The following is a 22366-nucleotide window of genomic DNA, read 5'->3' as shown; positions in this document are numbered from 1 at the left end:
TGTACCGTGATGTTTTATGTACACATATCTGTACCGTGATGTTTTATGTACACATATCTGTACCGTGATGTTTTATGTACACATATCTGTACCGTGATGTTTTATGTACACATATCTGTACCGTGATGTTTTATGTACACATATCTGTACCGTGATGTGATGTTTTATGTACACATATCTGTACCGTGATGTTTTATGTACACACATCTGTACCGTGATGTGATGTTTTATGTACACATATCTGTACCGTGATGTTTTATGTACACATATCTGTACCGTGATGTTTTATGTACACATATCTGTAACGTGATGTGATGTTTTATGTACACATATCTGTACCGTGATGTGATGTTTTATGTACACATATCTGTACTGTGATGTTTTATGTACACACATCTGTACCATGATGTTTTATGTACACATATCTGTACCGTGATGTTTTATGTACACATATCTGTACCGTGATGTTTTATGTACACATATCTGTACAGTGATGTGATGTTTTATGATATATTTTATTCATCCATCACATTTTTTAAAATCAATGCGTCTATTGTTAAAACCAGAAAAAAGAACATAAGATGTTTACATGTATCTTGAATTTTTTAATGACCATAATAATAACACATATATATATCTCGCACTCGTCCATTCCACACATATATATATATCGCACGTGTCCATTCCACACATATATATATCTCGCACTCGTCCATTCCACACATATATATATATCGCACGTGTCCATTCCACACACATATATATATATCGCACGTGTCCATTCCACACATATTTATATCTCACACTCGTCCATTCCACACACGCACTTTTATAAAGCTTCTTCCGGTTTAAACACGACTGGTCAACCATATATTGTTCTCTTTATACACATGACGACATATTTGTATTTCTAAAGGGAGAAATTGTTCACGGATAGTCCAGCATATTGATACTTCTACAAGCTGATGTGTGTAGTCATTGACGCTATGGGGAGTCCAAGGTATGTGTGTGGTATTTATTTACGCTATGAGGAGTCCAAGGTCTTTGTGTGGTATTTATTGACGCTATGAGGAGTCCAAGGTCTTCGTGTGGTATTTATTGACGCTATGAGGAGTCCAAGGTCTTCGTGTGGTATTTATTGACGTTGTGGGGAGTCCAAGGTCTTAATGTGGCATTTATTGACGTTGTGGGGAGTCCAATGTCTTTATGTGGTATTTATCGACGTTGTGGGGAGTCCAAGGTCTTTATGTGGTATTTATTGACGTTGTGGGGAGTCCAAGGTCTTTGTGTGGTATTTATTGACGTTGTGGGGAGTCCAAGGTCTCTATGTGGTATTTATTGACGTTGTGGGGAGTCCAAGGTCTTTGTGTGGTATTTATTGACGCTATGAGGAGTCCAAGGTCTTTATGTGGTATTTATTGACGTTGTTGGGAGTCCAAGGTCTTTATGTGGTATTTATTTACGTTGTGGGGAGTCCAAGGTCTTTGTGTGGTATTTATTGACGTTGTGGGTAGTCCAGTTCTTTATGTGGTATTTATTGACGTTGTGGGGAGTCCAAGGTCTTTGTGTGGTATTTATTGACGCTATGAGGAGTCCAAGGTCTTTGTGTGGTAATTATTGACGCTATGAGGAGTCCAAGGTCTTTGTGTGGTCTTTATTGACGCTATGAGGAGTCCAAGGTCTTCGTGTGGTATTTATTGACGTTGTGGGGAGTCCAAGGTCTTTATGTGGCATTTATTGACGTTGTGGGGAGTCCAGTTCTTTATGTGGTATTTATTGACGTTGTGGGGAGTCCAAGGTCTTTGTGTGGTATTTATTGACGCTATGAGGAGTCCAAGGTCTTTGTGTGGTAATTATTGACGCTATGAGGAGTCCAAGGTCTTTGTGTGGTCTTTATTGACGCTATGAGGAGTCCAAGGTCTTCGTGTGGTATTTATTGACGTTGTGGGGAGTCCAAGGTCTTTATGTGGCATTTATTGACGTTGTGGGGAGTCCAAGGTCTTTATGTGGTATTTATTGACGCTATGAGGAGTCCAAGGTCTTTATGTGGTATTTATTGACGTTGTGGGGAGTCCAAGGTCTTTATGTGGTATTTATTGACGTTGTGGGGAGTCCAAGGTCTTTGTGTGGTATTTATTGACGCTATGAGGAGTCCAAGGTCTTTATGTGGTATTTATTGACGTTGTGGGGAATCCAAGGTCTTTGTGTGGTATTTATTGACACTTTTGGGAGTCCAAGATCTTTGTGTGATATTTATTGACGCTGTGGGGAGTCCAAGGTCTTTGTGTGGTATTTATTGACGTTGTGGGGAGTCCAAGTTCTTTATGTGGTATTTAATGACGTTGTGGGGAGTCCAAGGTCTTTATTTGATATTTATTGACGTTGTGGAGAGTCCAAGGTCTTTATGTGGTATTTATTGACGCTTTGGGGAGTCCAAGGTTTTTATGTGGTAATTATTGACGTTGTGGGGAGTCCAAGTTCTTTGTGTGGTATGTATTCTCGCGGTAGGGAATATCAGGTCTTTGTGGAGTTCTCACTGATGTGGTGGGAAGTAAGTTCAACTAGTGACGTCACAAGGTATATGAGATTACCTTAACTTGTGACGTCACAGGACATGTTGGACATATGATTAATTTCCGAGTTTGACATAATATTGAATTTTCTCCATCAACTGACGTCAAACACTAAAACAGCAGACTTGCGTCGTTTAACTAGCTGGAGTGACATCACCTCAAACGTCAGAGTCACGTCATCTAAATATAGGAAATGACGTCACAAGAAACGTAAGGAAACGTCAGGTAAGAGTCACGTAAGGAGTACTGGTGTTAATGGTATGTAATTATCAGACTCATGTCATATCTAAATCAATTATATCACACACATCTAATCAAAGGCATGTATGCTTTAAACTCGGAATTACTGGACACGGATCAATTCCTTAACTGCCTCAAAGTAAAATATGATGGGATACCTCCATCATACATACAGTAAAGTATACATTCATACGTACATATATAACCATATATATAAATTAAACACATTATTTTATATATCTATATGAGCAAATCTCTCCTCTCACATATATCTCACCACCCTCTCATAATGTCTCTTCATTCTCACAGTTTAAGCACTTGTAACACACACCAACAAAATCTCCTGATGAAAAACATTACAAAACTCAATTGACGAACTTGCCTGTTCATGATGTGAAATATAACATTAAAACCATAGTTACTGTGTAACACGGAATTTCTAAATATCACACAATAGAAAACTTAAATAACTGGATAATATTCTATATAGGTATAAATTAACTGTCATTACGTCAACAAACAAATACATGGAACATTTCATCAATAAATGATAAAATAAATCAGGCTGAACGACTCCGGAACTATAAAAGTTAACGTTACTAATATAATCTACAAAATAAAAACACAGAAAGACGTGGGACATAACTGAGTGTCTTATTTTATATTAGACATGATAACCATGTGTCTTATGTTACGTTAGACAGGATAACCATGTGTCTTATGCTACGTTAGACAGGATAACCGTGTGTCTTATGTTACGTTAGACAGGATAACCGTGTGTCTTATGTTACGTTAGACAGGATAACTGTGTGTCTTATGTTACGAAACTTACGTTAGACATGATAACCATGTGTCTTATGTTACGTTAGACATGATAACCATGTGTCTTATGTTACGTTAGACAGGATAACCGTGTGTCTTATGTTACGTTAGACAGGATAACCGTGTGTCTTATGTTATGTTAGACATGATGACCGTGTGTCTTATGCTTCATTAGACAGGATAACCATGTGTCTTATGTTACGTTAGACATGATAACCATGTGTCTTATGTTACGTTAGACAGGATAACCGTGTGTCTTATGTTACGTTAGACAGGATAACTGTGGGTCTTATGTTACGTCAGAAAGGATAACCATGTGTCTTATGTTACGTTAGACAGGCTAACCGTGTGTCTTATGTTACGTTAGACAGGATAACCGTGTGTCTTATGTTACGTTAGACAGGATAGCCGTGTGTCTTATGTTACGTTAGACAGGATAACTGTGTGTCTTATGTTACGTTAGACAGGATAACTGTGTGTCTTATGTTACGTTAGACAGGATAACCGTGTGTCTTATGTTACGTTAGACAGGATAACCGTGTGTCTTATGTTACGTTAGACAGGATAACCGTGTGTCTTTTGTTACGTTAGACATGATAACCATGTGTCTTATGTTACGTTAGACAGGATAACCGTGTGTCTTATATTACGTTAGATAGGATAACTGTGTGTCTTATGTTACGTTAGACAGGATAACCGTGTGTCTTATGTTACATTAGACAGGATAACCTTGTGTCTTATGTTACGTTAGACAGGATAACAGTGTGTCTTATGTTACGTTAGACAGGATAACCGTGTGTCTTATGTTACGTTAGACAGGATAACCATGTGTCTTATGTTACGTTAGACAGGATAACCGTGTGTCTTATGTTACGTTAGACAGGATAACTGTGTGTCTTATGTTACGAAACTTACGTTAGACATGATAACCATGTGTCTTATGTTACGTTAGACAGGATAACCGTGTGTCTTATGTTACGTTAGACAGGATAACCGTGTGTCTTATGTTACGTTAGACATGATAACTGTGGGTCTTATGTTACGTCAGAAAGGATAACCATGTGTCTTATGTTACGTTAGACAGGATAACCGTGTGTCTTATGTTACGTTAGACAGGATAACCGTGTGTCTTATGTTACGTTAGACAGGATAACCGTGTGTCTTATGTTTCATTAGACAGGATAACCATGTGTCTTATGTTACATTAGACAGGATAACCGTGTCGTGTGTCTTATCTTACATGAAAATATATGCAATTATATATCAATGCTAATTCGATTTTTTCGATATGATATATTGCTTTATTTGAAGAACTTATGTGATGTTATGCTGTTCCAGATTTTTGTAGTCAGATTGATATGAATGAAATGGTAAATCTGTATAACACGGGCAGTACGGGATTTTAAGAGATTGTCGGATTCTCCACAACACCGGGGTTAAAACACACACTGATTTGAAGCAAGTCCTTTTACCTAAAATTCTTGAACTAATATTTCTATAGAAAACTATTACACATGGATGATCAACACATAAACGGACCATCTATAAAACATCAAAATATTTTGTTATTTGCTTGGTCATTCTGAATTATTTGTTCAGAACTGTTTAGATTACAAAATAAATACAGCTCAACATAATTACATCAACGCTAATGGGATAGCAAGTACTGTCGAGATAAGCGGGTGCTGTCGAGATAAACAGGTACTATCGAGATAAACAGGTAGTGTCGAGATAAACAGCTAATTCATTACATAAGTGTTTGTAATATTGAGCACTCCCAGTTCTTAATTACTCTATCACGTGCCTTACATTACGTACTGTAAGTGTAACACGTGATTTACATTACGTACTGTAAGTGTAACACGTGATTTACATTACGTACTGTAAGTGTAACACGTGATTTACATTATGTACTGTAAGTGTAACACGTGATTTACATTACGTACTGTAAGTGTAACACGTGATTTACATTACGTACTGTAAGTGTGACACGTGATTTACATTACGTACCGTAAGTGTGACACGTGACTTACATTACGTACTGTAAGTGTAACACGTGATTTATATTACGTACTGTAAGTGTGACACGTGATTTACATTACGTACTGTAAGTGTAACACGTGATTTATATTACGTACTGTAAGTGTGACACGTGATTTACATTACGTACTGTAAGTGTGACACGTGATTTACATTACGTACTGTAAGTGTGACACGTGATTTACATTACGTACTGTAAGTGTAACACGTGATTTACATTACGTACTGTAAGTGTGACACGTGATTTACATTACGTACTGTAAGTGTAACACGTGATTTACATCACGTACTGTAAGTGTAACACGTGATTTACATTACGTACTGTAAGTGTGACACGTGGTTTACATTACGTACTGTAAGTGTAACACGTGATTTACATTACGTACTGTAAGTGTAACACGTGACTTACATTATGTACTGTAACTGTGACACGTGACTTACATTACGTACTGTAAGTGTAACACGTGATTTGCATTACGTACTGTAAGTGTAACACGTGACTTACATTACGTACTGTAAGTGTAACACGTGATTTACATTACATACGGTATGATACACTTGAAGACAAAGATATTCGCTTTCTTTCATTGTTTCGTAGTTCAGTCGTGAACATTTTACTGACATTTAAATATATTCGAAATGTTGAAAACACAACATTTGGGTTATTTCTAAAATTCATATCACCATGGATAAATGGCACCTACATAGCACATAATATTAATGACAGAACTCAAATAATTCTCGTTTTATAATGTTGATTTCAAATTAATACATCTAAATTCGAATATTAAAATTTTGATGGATTTTCAAAATAACACTTAATCACTATAGTTTCCATTACACCACAAGATAGAGAAGAAAATATCATATTCCATATTAAAATTACGGTTATTTGAAACAAACCAGAGAAAATAGTCGCAATTTATTCTGATTTAACTGTTTTATAATATGATCCGAGAAAATACTGATGGATAATGACTAATATTAATGAGAAACAGATTATCATACACGTGGTCTATTTGTGTCCCATTTTAAATGTTACTGTACACTGGCCACTTGTCTTTTGTTCATTTTCATGAACATCATCACATTTATTTCCGGTGCCAGAATCGAATCCCATCGGAACTCCCTCGGCACTATTCGTTGATTCCTCGGGTGTTTTCGACATCTCGTGGTCGTGATCGTGGTCGTGATGGTGACGATGTTTGTGGTGGAACGGTTGTAACGAGAATCGCCTATGTGTTTGCTTTCGCCCACCTCTACGTTTAGAAATATGACGATTCTCTTTTCTCATTGTCCTAGTTTTATATATTTGCAGTTGAGTATATAGACGCTTCAATTCAGCCTACAAAAGGAAAAAACATCACAATTATATATCTCACCACTTCCCCAACAACAGTAGATTAAACAAATATCGCACATTCAACGTTAAATATCGCTGATATTCATCTAAGAATTGATATCATTTTTTAGCATAGCGGATTCTTACAAAAGTTTGCAAACATTTTTTACATAACCTATGAAACTAAAAAATAATTGACATCCACGCTTATAATTGATTTTTAAATTGATATTCAAAATCAAAACATGTTTTATGTACAATTTAACTGATCTTATAAGGGATTATTTTTTTCACAAATCAATACGCAACGCCAATGGCCGTATTGTGACGTCACACTTTTCGCGCCATTTTCGGATTTTTCCAACATAGAGGTATGAAAAAAATCTCAACCAATCAGAAAGCTGCATTCTGAGTTCAAACAATGGAAACTTAATTATACTGATATGGTGCGACATTGCGACAAAGAGATTCAATCGTAATTGTCGCCTTAATGGATAACCCGACATGGCTTAAGTCAGACACAACACACGACATAGAACCCCCCGTACTGTAGTAACGCCCACTACTTACACGAATGTCTTCGGGGTCCATGTCGGCCAGACTTATTTCCCCGACGTCTATGTCTCCGTTAGATGACACGCCGATGTTTAGCTTCATAGACTCCGGACCCATACTGTCCGGCCCATCTGATGAGGAGTAGGCCCTATTCCGTAAATGGTGGTTCTCGGGCGGCCGGTGTGCATACAATAGCTGAAACACAAATTCCTGTATCAAAAAGACTTCTCTCTCTACAGTGCATTGGACAGTGGACATTAAGTCAAGGTAGTAAAGTTTTGTTTTCACTCTGTGGGATTACCGGTGAAAAAAACGTATTCATTCAAAAGTCTGACATTTTTAACCAATTCTTTGGGACCGAATATAAGTAAGAAAGTTACTGTGACTGAGATGTGACTTACCTTGGGACCAATGTTACTGTGACTGAGATGTGACTTACCTTGGGACCAATGTTACTGTGACTGAGATGTGACTTACCTAGGAACCAATGTTACTGTGACTGAGATGTGACTTACCTTGGGACCAATGTTTCTGTGACTGAGATGTGACTTACCTTGGGACCGTATATAAGTTACAATGTTACTGTGACTGAGATGTGACTAACCTAGGAACCAATGTTACTGTGACTGAGATGTGACTAACCTAGGAACCAATGTTACTGTGACTGAGATGTGACTAACCTAGGAACCAATGTTACTGTGACTGAGATGTGACTTACCTTGGGACCAATGTTACTGTGACTGAGATGTGACATACCTTGGGACCAATGTTACTGTGACTGAGATGTGACTTACCTTGGAACCAATGTTACTGTGACTGAGATGTGACTTACCTTGGGACCGTATATAAGTTACAATGTTACTGTGACTGAGATGTGACTTACCTTGGGACCAATGTTACTGTGACTGAGATGTGACTTACCTTGGAACCAATGCTACTGTGACTGAGATGTGACTTACCTTGGGACCAATGTTACTGTGACTGAGATGTGACATACCTTGGGACCATGTTACTGTGACCTGAGATGTGACTACCTTGGGACCAATGTTACTGTACTGAGGGATGTGACTCACCTTGGGAACCAATGTTATGTGACTGAGTACCTTGGGACCAATGTTACTGTGACTGAGATGTGACTTACCTTGGGACCAATGTTACTGTGACTGAAATGTGACTTACCTTGGGACCAATGTTACTGTGACTGAGATGTGACTTACCTTGGGACCAATGTTACTGTGACTGAGATGTGACTTACCTTGGGACCAATGTTACTGTGACTGAGATGTGACTTACCTTGGGACCAATGTTACTGTGACTGAGATGTGACTTACCTTGGGACCAATGTTACTGTGACTGAGATGTGACTTACCTTGGGACCAATGTTACTGTGACTGAGATGTGACTTACCTTGGGACCGTATATAAGTTACAATGTTACTGTGACTGAGATGTGACTTACCTTGGGACCAATGCTACTGTGACTGAGATGTGACTTACCTTGGGACCGTATATAAGTAACAATGTTACTGTCACTGTCATCTGACAGCGAATAAAATACATAAGGAAGAGATAGTCGGGGTTTAGGTTCAACCAGTAAACATGTCTGAAAGGAAAACAAACAACTGTAAGTAAAAGATAGGTATGAATTATATCGTATAAATCTAGCTACATTTAATGATATGTTATATCTGAGAGCGCATCATATAAAAAGATTGTAAAATTGACAAACTGAGAGTTACAGTAGAGCAAAAATAAACTAAACTGCACGATACAGCTAATTCGTATTTCTATGACTCGTCAGTGAAGATAGGGGCATTTTACAGCTGGTTCGTCTTTCTATGATTCGTCGGTGATGTTAGGCGACATAATACAACTGTTTCGTCTTTCTATGACTCGTCAGTGATGTTAGGGACATAATACAACTGTTTCGTTTCTCTAGGACTCGTCAGTGATGCAGAGGAAAGGGACCAAAAATCAACACAGACCAAAATTTTCATATTTTTTCAATATATGATATCAAATAACGTACATGTGTAACATCTTTACTTTTTTGTTTACTCTTTTGTTTACTTTCTTTTTCTTTTAGTTTTTTAACCATGTCACAATTCAGAGGATATTTAAACAAGCAGGTAACGGTAAACGTCGGGGACTGAAAAGTTCACCAGTATTGACTACCGTCTGAAATCTCAAACGATTATACAAAAGACACACGATACAAGCACATAAAAACTCGTCTTTGTCTTGTTAAATAAGACATAAAAATGATTAATCTGTTTTAGCAAACAAATTAACAGGCAAATGTTGTTTGAAGTATTCGTGGAACAAGCGGGAAAGAAATATTCGCGGAAATAACCCTCGCGTATATACATAGTTTACATATCGAAATCGCGAAAATTAACCCCCGCGTAAATAACCACCATACATCTGAAATAACGCACTCTAGCAGAAAAAGGAGTCTCTCTAGATACAACACTCAAGACTAGGAATGTCCCTAAACCATCGATAGACGAACTTTGTAACTTACTAGATGCCTAGCAGAGTTGTCTACCTTTCCCCAGTCTCCATACGGTACATGGCTATTTTTAAAACTGAATGCCTATGACCAGCTTTATTACAACTATTGTTTAATGTCCGTGACAGTTATTTCCCATTCATCAAATTAAATAACCTCCGTGACACTTATTATCCACGGTTTATCATTTGAGTGACACTTAAGTTGCGTACAATATTTAATTTTATGACATTTATTTCCTCTACCAAATATAAGAACTTCCAGAACAATTAATTATATCCCTTTTTTATTATATTCCACTATCTAATACCAAATTTAATTTCCTGAACAGTAATTTATACATACCCGTGAAATGAATTCTACGCCACTTATTTATATACAACATTTACACCATTTTTTACGTATATCGGAGACAAGTGATCGATTGTATTATGTTAATCCGAAGTATCCTTTATTTCACAATTTAACTCCGTGACATCTTACAAACGATGATACATTAACATACCGTATTTACCCTACATTATGGGGACTTACCGTAACACATAAAATATACAAGAAACCACAGCTTCGTAACAGATGGCTGCAGAGATGTACGTTCCTTCTGAGTAATCGGACGGCGCAGCCCTGACTTTGTAACATAGGTATATCCCAAAACACAGGAACGTTAACTCGGCTGAAACAGGTAGATTAGAAAAACATACAGTCTAGCACAGGGGCATGTGTATATCTATCACACAGTCTAACACAGGGACGTGTGTATATAGATCATACAGTCTAGCACAGGGGCTTGTGTATATCTACCACACAGTCTAACACAGGGACGTGTGTATATAGATAATACAGTCTAACACAGGGACGTGTGAATATAGACTATACAGTCTAGCACAGGGGCATGTGTATATCTGCCACACAGTCTAACACAGGGACGTGTGTATAAATATCATACAGTCTAACACAGGGACGTGTGTATATAGATCATACAGTCTAACACAGGGACGTGTGTATATAGATCATACAGTCTAACACAGGGACGTGTGTTTATACAATATACAGCCCCTATCCTCATTTTACACGAAATGTTAGCGGGTCGCAATATAGATGCGTCAAGATTCATTCAAATAGGCGCCAATGTTGAAACCAATCGGTGGGATCGCTACAAGGCTTCCATATCAAAACCTCACCAAAGATTACAGAAATGGAATACTGACGTCAGAGATATTATGACGTCACACGATGTCCATCCTTATTACTCTGCTCTCTGATTGGTTGGTTTTGGATGATTTACAGCGAAAATGTTAAATCTTTCACAGATTAAAAGTTATCATTTTTATTCGCTCAGTATGACCTAAATTTCATTAATGAAATATATTTCAATCATGTACATAATTAGATAATATGTACCTAAAATGAGTACTCTAGCTTTTCAACATGTTACCATGGTTTCTGATCGCACTCGCCACTTTGCACGTGTACTTACCTACTTCTATGACGTAGTCCCACCAACCCGCTTTACAAACCGGGTATTTTAACCCATCCCCTGGGGTGGTTCCCATCTCTAAAAGAGTCTTTCCTTCACGTAAGTGGTCAAGGGTGACCGTTGTCCAAGCCGACATGTACCCCAGTACTACCACCACGACACACAGCAGGTATTTCAGGAGATCTTTATCGCGCACGTGAACTCTATGTGCCTTACGCGATTGAAACTCCGCCAGTAATCTACAACACAAGCAATGGTTACAATATTATACAATATTATACAACACAAGCAATGGTTACAATATTATACAATATTATAGAACACAAGCAATGGTTACAATATTATACAATATCTACAACACAAGCAATGGTTACAATATTATACAATATTATACAACACAAGCAATGGTTACAATATTATACAATATTATACAACACAAGCAATGGTTACAATATTATACAATATTATACAACACAAGCAATGGTTACAATATTATACAATATTATACAACACAAGCATTGGTTACAATATTATACAATATTATACAACACAAGCAATGGTTACAATATTATACAATAATATACAACACAAGCAATGGTTACAATATTATACAATATCTACAACACAAGCAATGGTTACAATATTATACAATATCTACAACACAAGCAATGGTTACAATATTATACAATAATCTACAACACAAGCAATGGTTACAATATTATACAATAATCTACAACACAAGCAATGGTTACAATATTATACAATATTATACAACACAAGCAATGGTTACAATATTATACAATATTATACAACACAAGCAATGGTTACAATACTATACAATATTATACAACACAAGCAATGGTTACAATATATTTTTTTATATTTTTTTTTATTCTAGAAGGCATTTAATATACATTTATACATAAAAGACACTTTCATTCCAACTGACTCATCTCATTCATATTCGGTGACAGTATTATCCTCATCATTATCCTCAGCTTCATATACATGTATCATCATCAGTCACCTCACATTCATACATCATCTATTCTAGCATAAATATAATCATATCATCAAAATAAATCATCATCCTCATATATGTCATCATTGTTTTACAACAATCTATTGCACATCCACACACCCTTTCACATACATACATACATACGTATATACGTACATACATGCATACGTACATACATACATACATACATACATACATCAACATAATACAATATAAATACAAATACATACATTACAATATATACATACTACAACAACATACATTGTATAATATGATCAACATACGCAATGAACAAATCCAATAACTACACACACAAGCACGGTACAATTTATACAATATCTATACAACACAAGCAATGGTTACAATATTATACATATTATACAACATAGCAATGGTTACATATTATACAATAATTAACAACACAAGCAATGGTACAATATTATACAATATTATACAACACAAGCAATGGTTACAATATTATACAATAACTAATCAACACAAGCATGTTTACATAATATAACAAATTTACAACACAAGCAATGGTTACAATATATATACATTATACAACATAAGCAATGGTTTAATATTATACAATAATCTACAACCATAAGGCATTGGTTACAATATTATACAATATTATACAACACAAGCAATGGTTACAATATTATACAATTTTATAAAACCCAAGAAAGGTTTACAATATTAACAATATTACAACACAAAAATGGTTAAAATTTTATAAAATAATCTCAACACAACAATGGTTACAAATTATAAAATAACTACACAAAAAAAAGGGTCAATTTATAAAATAATCTAAAACACAAGAAATGGTTACAATTTAACACTATTATAAACAAAAGAAAGGGTTACATATTATCAATATTTACAACCAAGCAGGGTTACAATTATACAACAAAGAAAGGGTTACAATATTATAAATTAACAACACAGAAATGGTTACAAATTTAAAAAATTTATACAAACAACAATGGTTACAATAATAAAACAAAGCAATGGTTACAATATTATAAAATATTTTAATAAGCGCAGGTTTAAATTTAATTTAAATCACGCCCGCTAGGGATCGAACCCAGGACCCCTTTGCTTCTAGTCTTCCTAAACCAATCGAGCAAAGAAATATTCTCTACCAAAGGGGTATATTGGCGGCAAGCATTGGTTACAATATTATACAATAATCTACAACATAAGCATTGGTTACAATATTATACATTTCGGTTAAGGGGTATTGCCGGGTACAATAGCCGACTCTCAAAATGACTATTTGATATAGTCTTTCATGAAAGAATACCGCAAACCCGTGAACACAGACAAAGTATGTGATATTTTTTAATGACTTTCACTTTTGCCAACATTTCCCCATTTATTTTTCCACTATTTACGTCGATGAATAACTAAATATGCATAAAAATGTTTCTATGCATGTTTTCTGAATATAAGCCCGTTTTCACCCGATAGTGTCGACTATTGCACTCTGCAATATCCCTTAAGCCAATGACTATTTGATATAGTCGAAACCTTTTATGAACGAATATAGATGTTTTTAACTTAATAATATTAATCATGGTGAGAGATTGACCCTTATCGTATTATCCGCAGAAAATTACAGAATATATTAAGAATTACTTTAATATAGATCAGTTCAATATCTGTTTGATAAAAAGGATATAATTTTGAAACAGTATAAATAACCTTACCTATACACCTTTAGAATCAGTGCACCGTACACTATTGCAAAGCCCAGCTCCCTAAACCAGGGGATCACAAGGCATATAGTCGCTGTCGGCTTAAAGTACTGCATGATTACCTGTAAAACAAACGTTTGTGTCATTAAATTAAAATGACAAATAATTTTTTGTCACAAACATTTTTTTTTAATATCATTGTGTATATTTGGGGATTGTGGTAGTTTTTCTAAAGGAAAAAGACGGCAGATACATGTTTGTCCATCATCACACACCCATCAGACGTGTCCATCATCACACACATGTGAGACGTGTCCATCCTCACACACATGTCAGACGTGTCCATCCTCACACATGTCAGACGTGTCCATCATCACACACATGTCAGATATGTCCATCCTCACACACGTCAGACGTGTCCATCCTCACAAATGTCAGACGTGTCTATCCTCACACATGTCAGACGTGTCCATCCTCACACATGTCAGACGTGTCCATCATCACACATGTCAGACGTGTCCATCCTCACACACATGTCAGACGTGTCCATCCTCACACACATGTCAGACGTGTCCATCCTCACACATGTCAGACGTGTCCATCATCACACATGTCAGACGTGTCCATCCTCACACACATGTCAGACGTGTCCATCCTCACACATGTCAGACGTGTCCATCCTCACACATGTCAGACGTGTCCATCATCACACACATGTCAGACGTGTCCATCATCACACACATGTCAGACGTGTCCATCATCACACATGTCAGACGTGTCCATCACACACATGTCAGACGTGTCCATCCTCACACACGTCAGACGTGTCCATCCTCACACACATGTGAGACGTGTCCATCACACATATGTCAGACGTGTCCATCCTCACACATGTCAGACGTGTCCATCCTCACACATGTCAGACGTGTCCATCATCACACATGTCAGACGTGTCCATCCTCACACACATGTCAGACGTGTCCATCCTCACACACATGTCAGACGTGTCCATCCTCACACATGTCAGACGTGTCCATCATCACACATGTCAGACGTGTCCATCCTCACACACATGTCAGACGTGTCCATCCTCACACATGTCAGACGTGTCCATCCTCACACATGTCAGACGTGTCCATCATCACACACATGTCAGACGTGTCCATCATCACACACATGTCAGACGTGTCCATCATCACACATGTCAGACGTGTCCATCACACACATGTCAGACGTGTCCATCCTCACACACGTCAGACGTGTCCATCCTCACACACATGTGAGACGTGTCCATCACACATATGTCAGACGTGTCCATCCTCACACATGTCAGACGTGTCCATCATCACACACATGTCAGACGTGTCCATCATCACACACATGTCAGACGTGTCCATCATCACACATGTCAGACGTGTCCATCACACACATGTCAGACGTGTCCATCCTCACACACGTCAGACGTGTCCATCCTCACACACATGTGAGACGTGTCCATCACACATATGTCAGACGTGTCCATCCTCACACATGTCAGACGTGTCCATCACACACATGTCAGACGTGTCCATCCTCACACATGTCAGACGTGTCCATCCTCACACATGTCAGACGTGTCCATCCTCACACATGTCAGACGTGTCCATCATCACACATGTCAGACGTGTCCATCCTCACACACATGTCAGACGTGTCCATCCTCACACACATGTCAGACGTGTCCATCCTCACACACATGTCAGACGTGTCCATCATCACACATGCCAGACGTGTCCATCCTCACACACATGTGTCAGACGTGTCCATCATCACACACATGTCAGACGTGTCCATCCTCACACACATGTCAGACGTGTCCATCACACACGTGTCAAACGTGTCCATCCTCACACATGTCAGACGTGTCCATCCTCACACACACGCCAGACGTCTCACACATACATCAGGACGCATTTAAGCCTTTATATGTGTTGCCACTCTGGCTGCACATGTGCCGCACACATTCTTTGATCCATACATGTACTAGTTTCAATCAGAGCTAGGAAAGGCATACTTAGTATGGCGGGCAATATATTGATTTTGTGAACGGGCTGGGCCGGCGGTATGACGTTTGTTAACAAGCTTACTGTGTCGACCTTTAGATGCTATCCACTAGGGCGAATTTCTATTTTTGCCAGCCATATTTCTGATTTATTTGTGTATCTTATACAAGGGCAACATTCCCATGTATTGCCTTTCTCCATTTTGAGGGAAATTGCGTGTCACAATGTCCCTTCCTTTGAGAGGTTTCACTTCCCCTCGTGTATCAACTACTTCATTTTCATTTTTTCTCTCTCCTTGTCAAACAAGACTGACGAATCTGAGTTTTCACTGTGAAAAAGAGAAACCGAATTTTCGTGGACTGTCGTTCATATTGTACAATGGCGGACACCGTCGCAAAAACATTTCGCATATGAGAAGGCTGTGACGGGCTACTATGCAGGAACTAAAATGGCATTTAATGATTATATTTGTGTCAATGATATGATTTCCTTGCCACACGATAGATGTGGTTTAGCCGAGACGAGCTAGACTTGGGGGTAACTGTTGAATTCGAGTTACCGGATTGTAATTACAGTTTATCTCGAACTTTCGTCATGTCCTTAAATGACCTTACTGGATTAACATGGCGTACAATACCAAACTATGGTAACTATGACGTCATTGATGATCAGCGTCATGTTGTTAGTTTAAGGCTGTTTAAGGGTCGTTATAAATCGTGTGTGGCAACAACATTATACCCAATGTCGGTAGTACTATCGACTGGCTCGTCTGAATCACGGTCGACAATCCACACACTGCCACAATCCACATTATCGACAATCTACATATTGTTTTAATCGACACACTGTCGACAAGCCAGACATTGTTGACACGCCTGACACTGACAACAGTCTGTCCGCTGTTGAAAATCCACATACTGTCGACAATCCATATACTGTCGACAATCCACATACTGTCGACAATTCATATACTGTCGACAATCCACACACAGTCGACAATCCACACACTGTCGACAATCCACACACTGTCGACCACCCACACACAGTCGACAATCCACACACAGTCGACAATCCACACTGTCGACAATCCACACACTGTCGACAGTCCTCACACTGTCAACAATCCACACACAGCCGACAATCCACACACTGTCGACCACCCACACACTGTCGACAATCCACACACAGTCGACAATCCACACACTGGCGACAATCCACACACTGTCGACAATGCACACACTGTCGACCACCCACACACTGTCGACAATGCACACACTGTCGACAATCCACACACTGTCGACAATCCACACACTGTCAACAATCCACACACTGTCGACAGTCCACACACTGTCGACAATCCACATACAGTCGACAATCCACAGACTGTCAACAGTCCACACACTGTCGACAATCCACACACTGTCGACAATCCACACACAGTCGACAATCCTCACACTGTCAACAATCCACACACTATCAACAATCCACACACAGTCGACAATACACACACAGTCGACAATCCACACACTGTCGACAATCCACACACTGTCGACCACCCACACACAGTCGGCCACCCACACACTGTCGACAATCCACACACTAACAACAATGCATACACTGTCGACAATCCACACACTGTCGACAGTCCACACACTGTCGACAATGCACACACTGTCGACAATACACACACAGTCGACAATCCACACACTGTCGACAATCCACACACTGTCAACAATGCACACACTGTCGACAGTCCACACACTGTCGACAGTCCACACACAGCCGACAATCCACACACAGTCGACAATCCACACACTGTCGACAATCCACACACTGTCGACAGTCCACACACTGTCGACCACCCACACACAGTCGACAATCCACACACAGTCGACAATACACAGTCGACAATCCACACACAGTCGACAATCCACACACTGTCGACAGTCCACACACTGTCTACAATACACACACTGTCGACAATCCTCACACTGTCGACAATCCTCACACTTTTGACAATCCACATACTGTCGACAATCCACATACTGTCGACAATCCACATACTGTCGACAATCCACACTATCGACAATCCACACACAGTCGACAATCCACACATTGTCGACAATCCACACACTGTCGACAATCCTCACACAGTCGACAATCCACACACTGTCAACAATCCACACACTGTCGACAATCCACACACTGTCGACAATCCACACACAGTCGACAATCCTCACACTGTCGACAATCCACACACAGTCGACAATCCACATACTGTCGACAATCCACATACTGTCGACAATCCACATACTGTCGACAATCCACACTATCGACAATCCACGCACAGTCGACAATCTTTACACTGTCGACAATCCACACACTGTCGACAGTCCACACAGTCGACAATCCACACACTGTCGACAATCCACACATTGTCGACAATCCACACACTGCCGACAATCCACACACTGTCGACAATCCACATACTGTCGACAATCCACACACTGTCGACAATCCACATACTGTCGACAATACACACACTGTCGACAATCCACACACTGTCGACAGTCCACACACTGTCGACAATCCACACACAGTCGACAATCCACACACAGTCGGCAGTCCACATACTGTCAACAATACACACACAGTCGACAGTCCACACACTGTCTACAATACACACACTGTCGACAATCCTCACACTGTCGACAATCCTCACACTTTTGACAATCCACATACTGTCGACAATCCACATACTGTCGACAATCCACATACTGTCGACAATCCACACTATCGACAATCCACGCACAGTCGACAATCCACACATTGTCGACACTCCACACACTGTCGACAATCCTCACACAGTCGACAATCCACACACTGTCAACAATCCACACACTGTCGACAATCCACACACTGTCGACAATCCACACACAGTCGACAATCCTCACACTGTCGACAATCCACACATAGTCGACAATCCACATACTGTCGACAATCCACATACTGTCGACAATCCACATACTGTCGACAATCCACATACTGTCGACAATCCACATACTGTCGACAATCCACATACTGTCGACAATCCACACTATCGACAATCCACGCACAGTCGACAATCTTTACACTGTCGACAATCCACACACTGTCGACAATCCACACACTGTCGACAGTCCACACACAGTCGACAATCCACACACTGTCGACAATCCACACATTGTCGACAATCCACACACTGTCGACAATCAACACACTGTCGACAATCCACATACTGTCGACAATCCACACACTGTCGACAATCCACACACTGTCGACAATCCACACATTGTCGACAATCCACACACTGTCGACAATCCACACACTGTCGACAATCCACACACTGTCGACAATCCACATACTGTCGACAATCCACATACAGTCGACAATCCACATACTGTCGACAATCCACACTATCGACAATCCACGCACAGTCGACAATCCACACATTGTCGACAATCCACACACTGTCGACTATCCACACACTGTCGACAATCCACACACTGTCGACAGTTCACACACTGTCGACAATCCACATCACGTTGACAATCCACACACAGTCGACAATCCACACACAGCCGACAATCGACATCACGTTGACAATCCACACAGTCGTCAACTCACACATTTTCGACAATCAACACACTGTCCACAATCCACAAAGTCCACAATCCACACAAAGTCCACAATCCACACACAGTCCACCATCCACACACAGTCCACAATCCACACACAGTTGATAGTCCACATACTGACGAGTACTGCAAAAATCTGATCCATCATTCGACAAAAGCAAATCTTAATTAATTTGATCATCAATATGTGTACCGTTACATTGTCGCGCAGATCTAACATTTATTGGTTGAAGGAATCGCTGGCCTTTAATTTTGATGACAGATTGTACTTTGAACAGGATATACCATCTAGGAGTCCAGTACAGTGGATTATTGATTTGTGAAATCCAAACCCACCCAGCTGGTCACCGATCATATTCCGAAAAAAAAACGCGGGTAGAAGGAATGAGGGTCGGATTACTCACTGTTGCGTACAAAAGCACAGCTCCTATCAGTATTATTTCTAGTAGAGTCCACATTCCACTGACCATGACCTGTAAAACAAAATAAACATATACTTTGACAAGAGTGATGAGTTACAACAAGAATGACCCGTAATTATATTATCGCCTGTCCAGCTTTGTCAACATCGTGCACATTTTACATGGGTACTCAGGGATATATATGAAGATACTAATGAAATTCATTGATTTTCTTCTTCTAAGTCCAGAAATCTGACGTTTTATAATTTTTATTTTTACAAAAATCGAGGAAAATGCTAGTAAAGAGTTAATGCATTCTGCTACACATCCCACGATACATCTATAACCCTTGTCCGAGTTTCCTCTGGCCCTGACACCATGGTGTAGGGCCCCTACACCAGACATGGTATCAGGGCCAGAGGAAACTCGGGCTCCAGACATGGTGTCAGGGCCAGAGGAAACTCGAGCTCCAGCTATGGTGTCAGGGCCAGAGGAAACTCGGGCTCCAGACATAATGTCAGGGCCAGAGGAAACTCAGGCTCCAGCTATGGTGTCAGGGCCAGAGGAAACTCAGGCTCCAGACATGGTGTCAGGGCCAGAGGAAACTCGGGCTCCAGACATGGTGTCAGGGCCAGAGGAAACTCGGGCTCCAGACATGGTGTCAGGGCCATAGGAAACTCGGGCTCCAGACATGGTGTCAGGGCCAGAGGAAAATTGGGGTCCAGACATGGTGTCAGGGCCAGAGGAAACTCGGGCTCCAGACATGGTGTCAGGGCCAGAGGAAACTCGGGCTCCAGACATGGTGTCAGGGCCAGAGGAAACTCGGGCTCCAGACATTGTGTCAGGGCCAGAGGAAACTCGGGCTACTTTAACACAAGCTTGGTTGCTCTAGCTACAGTTTTTATAGTTTGCCAAAAACAACCTATTATGCAAGAGCTTAACGCAAAACCTTAACGTTTATATTTTTCCAAAGTCCGGAAATTCTATATTTTACCCCAAAAATGAATAAACCTACATGTATGAAATATTTAAAGTGTAGTAGAATCTTAATTTTTACCCATGCTTCATCTATCCAATATTGAAGTTTCGTTGGTCTAGCTATGTGAGAAACAAAGCTAAACGAAAAACCTTAACGTTGTTGACGCCGCCACCGTCGGAAAAAGCAACATTTATTTTGCCGCGTTTCCGACATCCGTCGTAGGCGACACAAAAACCTTTAAACCCCTTTAAACAGGCATGCCTCGCAAATCTATATTAATATATATATATATATCGTAAACAACGGCATATGCCATCAGTTAAAAACATCTGAAAGATGATGATTGTATAGCAGGCGGGAAGTATCATCACTCGTCGTAGGTCAAACATGTATTCACACCCTGATTATATAACAGACTACAAACATTTATCAGACCCTGATCATGATTAATCTACAAACATGAATCTGACACTGATTATATAACAGACCACACACATGTATCAGACCCTGATTTTCAGACTACAAACATGTTTCAGACCCTGATTAATATACAAACATGAACCAGACACTGATTATATAACAGACCACAAACACGTATCAGACCCTCATTAATCTACAAACATGAACCGGACACTGATTATGTAACAGATCACAAACATATATCAGACCCAGATTATATAACAGACCAAAACTACGATCTCTTGTCATGTTAGAGGTGTTAGACTGAGATATTGAGCACACGACCATTGGGTGTCACCGGAGTAGAGATCATTCCTCCGGAAGCATATCAAAATGTGACCTGAAACTTTGGCAAATTGAAACAAATAATATGGCCGGGGTATAACAGTATATTATTTAAGTCTTAACTAAACATAGCTTCTGGAAATATAATTATCCCTACGGCACCTCGCCGCCTTTAATGTAAAATTAACAAATTAATTATCAGTCACGCTGAAATATTTGCTGTTTTCAATTGAAAC

The 22366-nt window shown here is 39.4% G+C and overlaps 1 protein-coding gene across 3 annotated transcripts in view; it reads right to left on the bottom strand.

Moving 5' to 3' along the window:
• Nucleotides 1-584: 584 nt before the first annotated feature.
• LOC117317668 (probable G-protein coupled receptor 158) overlaps nucleotides 585-22366 on the bottom strand; it is a 51644-nt gene continuing 29862 nt past the window's right edge. Inside the window, exons 4-11 of one of the 3 annotated variants that reach the window (XR_004530220.1) lie at nucleotides 20411-20479; nucleotides 14300-14409; nucleotides 11561-11799; nucleotides 10618-10756; nucleotides 9069-9174; nucleotides 7588-7767; nucleotides 3642-7020; nucleotides 585-3536 (exon numbers count right to left, since the gene is read on the bottom strand). Coding sequence is in view for 1 of the 3 variants with exons in the window: in XM_033872540.1 (XP_033728431.1) it covers nucleotides 6691-7020; nucleotides 7588-7767; nucleotides 9069-9174; nucleotides 10618-10756; nucleotides 11561-11799; nucleotides 14300-14409; nucleotides 20411-20479 (1173 nt within the window). In the remaining 2 variants the exon portion in view is untranslated. Of the gene's footprint in view, nucleotides 7021-7587; nucleotides 7768-9068; nucleotides 9175-10617; nucleotides 10757-11560; nucleotides 11800-14299; nucleotides 14410-20410; nucleotides 20480-22366 lie in introns of all 3 variants that reach the window. The other 2 variants (XR_004530221.1, XM_033872540.1) reach the window with 2 other exon arrangements.

This window comes from Pecten maximus, chromosome 19 (genome assembly GCF_902652985.1).
Source record: "Pecten maximus chromosome 19, xPecMax1.1, whole genome shotgun sequence".
NCBI classification, from domain to species: domain Eukaryota; kingdom Metazoa; phylum Mollusca; class Bivalvia; order Pectinida; family Pectinidae; genus Pecten; species Pecten maximus.
The sequence above is the reverse complement of the archived record's forward strand: the minus strand, read 5'-3'. Positions and strand labels throughout refer to the sequence as shown.